General features: G+C 45.8%; 1 protein-coding gene across 1 annotated transcript; it reads left to right on the top strand.

The window, feature by feature from the left end:
- Nucleotides 1-4: 4 nt before the first annotated feature.
- On the top strand, nt 5-4,057 carry CCNG2 (cyclin G2; the record flags this gene model as incomplete). Its single annotated transcript, XM_010152505.1, has 7 exons — nt 5-82; nt 278-415; nt 1,446-1,696; nt 1,858-1,936; nt 2,017-2,115; nt 3,014-3,219; nt 3,716-4,057. Coding segments are annotated over 7 exons (990 nt in total), but the record flags the coding sequence as incomplete, so codon positions are not given.
- Nucleotides 4,058-5,473: the final 1,416 nt, after the last annotated feature.

Genomic DNA, 5,473 nt, shown 5'->3' with positions numbered 1-5,473 from the left:
GCAGCTGAACCTCCACCTGGAGCAGGAGGGGCGGTTCCAGCCCCGAGAGAAGGGGCTCAGCATCATCGAGGGCGCCGCCGAGGTGAGGGGGCAGCGCGCGGGGAGTGGGACGGGAAATAGGGGGCTAAATAAACCCCGGGAAGGGAGACGTGTGTCAGCTTCGGGGAGTTTTTGGAGACGAGAAGGGTTGCTTCCCTTGGCTGTATGTAAAAGATGATTTGGGGAGTGAGTGGTCGGTCATCGCTGAATGATTCTGACTTTGCTTCTCTTGCCACAGAATGAAAATTCTCTGTGTCCGAGACAAAGGAATGCCAAGGTGGAAGATCTTTGGAGTCTGACCAACTTTTTCGGTTTTGCAACTGAAACGTTTGTTTTGGCTGTTAACATTCTGGACAGATTCGTGGCCCTGATGAAGGTATTTCATGGGGAGAGGGCCTGCTGTTGTGTCAGCCGGGAGGGACATTTGAGCTTCCTGTCAACTTTGTCAACAGCCTGACAAAAAAGGGAAGGTTGTGATCTGGGAGATAACGGTGGCTATTTACACATTCTGTGCTAGCAACATTTCTGAAGTCCTTTGTAAACTTGAAGTTGAATAGGCATCTTGGATGAAAGATGACATACACTGATGTGACTTACTAATTATTTTATACCATGGCCTCTTTATACCTCTAAAGGCAAGTAACAGCATGATTTATTTCCTCTGAGTCTGTAGCTTTTGCCACATAGATGTGAAAGACTAAGAAAGGAGGAATTGAGGAACAAAACGAATTGCATTGCAGACTGTTTCTAGGTACTGTGTTCAGGTTTAGTTTTGGAACTACTACCAGGTGATGGTTTCCTGGATGTTTTTCTTTGCATGTTCGTGCTGCTTTATGGCAGACCATTTGTACCTAAACCAGTTCTCTTCTGCTAGTTTGGCAGAAAACCCAAAGTTGCATCAGTTGTCAGGTCTGACTGTCCTTGGGGTTGCATAAAACGTTACGCTGGAGAATAGCAGAGGTAGGAAGGAGTTGTGGAGGGATGGAGCTGCCTAGAACAGGCTCAGGCTGGATTTGTGTGAGCTTCAAATGAGGGTAAGTGAGCATTGCCGCTTGGAGAAGAGGGGTATTACAGTTCTCACTGCAACTGATGTGTTGTATAGTGATGTGGAACAGTTTCAGCAGAGTGCGGTCAGCTGTTGAACTCTCTTCCTCTGCCTTGGCTGTGGCAGGTTGATAGTGCTTCATGGGCTCTGCCAGCTGTGTTTTGCTGAAACTTCAGTGATGAAACTGGTCATGGCTAGGTGAGGTGTATGAGCTGACTGATTTTAGGCCTAGTTGAGCTCAGCAAATCTTCTTTTCTCTTCAGCTGAACAGGTTACCTAGGCTGGGCGAGCTGTAGCTGCTGTTAGGTAAGCAGAGTGTTTATGGGGGGGTAGCATTCATCCTGCTTCCTCTTATTCCTAGGTGAAACCGAAGCATTTGTCTTGCATTGGAGTTTGCTGTTTCCAACTGGCTGCCCGGGTAGTCGAAGAAGAATGCAATATTCCGTCTGCTCACGAGATCATCCGGATCAGCCAATGTAAATGCACTGTGTCCGACCTGAAACGGATGGAAAAGATAATTTCAGAAAAGTTGCACTTTGAATTTAAAGCTACTACTGCCTTAACCTTCTTGCACTTGTACCATACTATTGTACTCTGTCATACCTCAGAAAGGTGAGTGGTGGTGGTGGTCTGTATGTTTGATGAGCTCTTGCTCTTCAGTTGCCTCTTAAATGAGGTGTTGGCTGTAGAGGAGGCAGCTCCCGAGTTTTTTTTACCTCCTGACAAGTGAATGCTTGTTGATACAAATGGTGCTTCTCTTGGGTGTCTTACAGGAAAGAAGTATTGAATCTCGACAAATTGGAAGCCCAGCTAAAAGCTTGCAACTGCCGCCTGGTCTTTTCTAAAGCAAAGGTAAGTAGAAGTAGCTTGCCTCTGATGTCTGAGTAGGCTTTAATTCGTGTTGTGTTGAGTGGTGTTTTTTGTCCTTCTAGCCATCTGTCTTGGCCTTGTGTCTTCTCACGCTGGAAGTTCAGACTTTGAAATCTGTTGAGCTGTTTGAGATCCTTCTGTGTGTTCAAAAGCATTCAAAGGTAAATATTTTCTGTGGTTTGCTTTTGGCAGTTGGGACTGGTGGAGCTAGGGATGTACAATGTTACGTTTAAAGGGACCCTGCTGTCAGTGTGCAGTTTGTACAGGTCCTGTCTGCCCTCAGCTGAAATAAGCAAGGAAATGGGTCTTTAAGCATCTGTCTGCAAGTAAGGAATGTGGTTTATTGGTAGAACACTAAAAACAAACCTGCTGTTTGGAGAATGAGGTCAGTTAGTCATTTGGCACTGGCACACCTTGGCAGCTGCCTGGCAAGCCAAAGGGTTATGTTTTTTTTAAAAAAAAACCTTAAATGTATAAAATCAGCAGATTGACCTAATACCCACACAATACATGCTTTAGCAAGCAGCTGATTTCACCTGCCTGGTGGTAGCTGTATGTCCTAGAGAAACTTCCAGTTGGTTTGTGGGACTACAGTGACTGCTGGGCTGGGTTTTTTTTTCTGAATAACTCACTAGGATGTATAGCTTCCAGCTGCTTACTCCATCGTTTGATGGTCTAAACCAAGCACTTCACTTCTATAGTCAGATTGAACTAACCCAGCTTCATCAGGGTTGGAAGCAGTTATCTCAAGTATGAGAGCATTCTGCTTTCAAATTGAGTAATCCTGGTTTCATTTTTCCTTTGGAAGTGATAATGTAAGCATGAACAGCAACTGACAGGCAGACTGTCAGCTCAAACTTCAGAGTGGGCATTTCTAGGGGGTGTATAAGAGTTCACCTTCCAAAGCAGCCCAACTTCAACAGAGGTCTTGTGGTTAGGACTCCCTTACACATCAAGTGATATGTTTTCAAGTAGTTTCTGAGAAGGTGGAGTGGAGGTAGGGGTTATCTTTACAGCCTCTGTGCAAGAGACTAAGCAGATTCTTCTGCTGCTTTTCAGATAAGTGATAGTGACCTGCTTTACTGGAGGGAGCTGGTCTCGAAATGCCTGGCAGATTATTCTTCTCCTGAGTGCTGCAAGCCTGATCATAAAAAGCTGGTTTGGATTGTTTCGAGACGTACAGCCCAGAATCTACAAAACAGTTACTACAGTGTTCCTGAGTTGCCAACAATACCAGAGGGTGGCTGTTTCAATGAAAGCGAGAGGTTAGTAATGCTTATACCAGGTGGTTAATTTGTTGGGAATTCTCATTTTCTGGAGAAGTGAATGGCAAGTCTGTAACTAGTCTTAGTCTGGTCTGTTTGGGGAAAGAAGGCTAGCTTTGAAAATGGTTATGGGCATAAAATACGTCTTAGAGGAAAAAGAAAATGGGTAATTGTCATTGTGGTGGTGAAAAACGTGTGCTTTGTGGGGTGGGGGGAAGCCTTGCTGTGTTAAGGCAGGGAGGCTTACAAAGCACGTAAGGCAGTTCAGAATTGGTGTCTTGAACACTGGCTTCTTGGTGGGTGAGAGATTATTGGCATTAGGAGAAAGGGAGTTGTACCTTGTGTTAACTTGAGCAGTAGTGCTGGGAGGCATTTCTGTCTGGGATGTTGTACTAGGAATAAAACAGCTTGCAAGAAAACACAGGGTTGGAGACTGCTTTGCCGCTTTCAAGTGGTTATGCTTTGTTTAAATTAATATTCCTTCTCTTCCTTGTAGTGAAGACTCCTGTGAAGATATGAGCAGTGGAGAAGAAAGCCTCAGCAGTTCCCCTCCGAGTGACCTGGAAGGCACCTTCTTCTTTGAACTCAAACCCAAAGCCAAGTGGCAAACTCTTAGCTGCCGGTCTTCGCATTAAGTCCCGACTCTGTTAGGTTGGGATGTCTTGTGCACCCCAGAGTCTTTTGGCAATAATAAAGGAGGTGGTAGCCTGTAAAGCGTATCAAGGCAAGAACTGCTGTGGTATAGCAGTGCTTCGGATGCCTGCCTTGGGGCATTTTGTTGTTGTCACTTTAAGGAGGAAAAAAACAATCCCATTCTGGTCTCCAGCTCAGCAAAAAAGTTCATTTGCAGCACTGTTGTCAACAAGCATAAATAGGCCTGCAGCAGGTGGCCCAAGATGGTCAGCAGCGGACACGTCTGCAGCGGCAAAGCTGACGGCACGCGGGGCTGCGTTAACAGGGGCGTAGCCAATAGGTTGAGGGATGTAGGTAGTCTTCCTCTCTTTGCTTGGCGTTCATTCTCACTTGGAACAGTGTCCAGTGTTGAGCTCAAGGTGTTGATCAACTTGCTCGAGTCCAGCAGGAAGCTGCCAAGATGGTTAAAGGGATTGGGGCACGACCTGTGAGGAGAGGCTAAGCGGAACGAGTTTATTCGGCCTGGCAAAGTGGCCTGTGTGGGAAAGGGAGACTGAGCAGCAGCCTTGGGTGCCTACGAGGAGGTTGCTGAGGAGGCGGTGATTTCGGGGTCGTGATGGAGAATCATGGAACAAGAATGAGAGGCTTTCGGTAAAACTAAACGTGAAGTTCTTTGTTAACAGAGGAAGTTTGCTCCATGGGGATGTTCTGGCGCGGGAGCGGACAGAGAGGGGCTGTGCAGTCTTTCTCCTGGGACGGTCTCAGGATTCAGCATGACAAAACCTGAGCTTGGTTTGAGTTCAGCATTGACCCTTAGAGCAGGCTGGGCTAGAGCCCTTTTGAGGGCACCTCCACCCTGAAGTCGTTGGGGATTACATCAGATTGACGGAGTAGGTCATGTGGAATGATAAGTATACGTAGTTCCAGGCTGAAAGGAGTGTCAGATGGGCTGAATCCTGTAACTGCTTTAATACTGTACGTGCTGTGCTCCTTCTCGGCAGGACCTTGAGTTGCGTACTCCAAGTAGATTTTTTTTTTTTTAAAAGCTTGGTTTTTATAAACTTCAGGAATCCCTGTTTCACAACAGGAGTGTGCATGGCAAGGAGGTGATTTCTAGTTCAGTACAAGTTTTCACTAGAGGATAGTATAAAGTGTGGGGCAGGGAGTAGCTTCCCGGTTTCTTTACTACCGATGTTTTCACATGGAAACTCGTGTTGTATGCTTCAGTGTGTTTAAAATCTTAACATGTCAGCCCATACTATTAGCTTAGACTTATTAACGTGGTGGCTCTTGATAAGTCTACGTTCCTTTTCATATTTAACCCTTGTAGTTGTTTTTCAGTATATCCATGTTATTGAGTCATAATCAGACTTGTTTGCATGCTTGTGTAAAGCGGTTAGCGCAGGAGGGGTTGGCATGATGCAGTGATACCAGGTAAATGTGAAGTAGCTAATGTAACGGGGTCTCCTGAACTTCTTTAGGGAAGCACAGATTGAAGTATGACTGTTTCTCCATATCGGGAACATGGTTAGGTAGCAAGCAGATTAATTAGTTGAGAATAATGGTGTGAAGTGTGGTGGTGCCAAAGTAGAAACGAAGGAGCTGATGAGCTAAAGGCTGG

The sequence above is a fragment of the Eurypyga helias genome, unplaced genomic scaffold (genome assembly GCF_000690775.1).
Source record: "Eurypyga helias isolate BGI_N326 unplaced genomic scaffold, ASM69077v1 scaffold43555, whole genome shotgun sequence".
Taxonomy (NCBI): domain Eukaryota; kingdom Metazoa; phylum Chordata; class Aves; order Eurypygiformes; family Eurypygidae; genus Eurypyga; species Eurypyga helias.
This window is presented reverse-complemented; position numbering and strand designations above follow the sequence as displayed.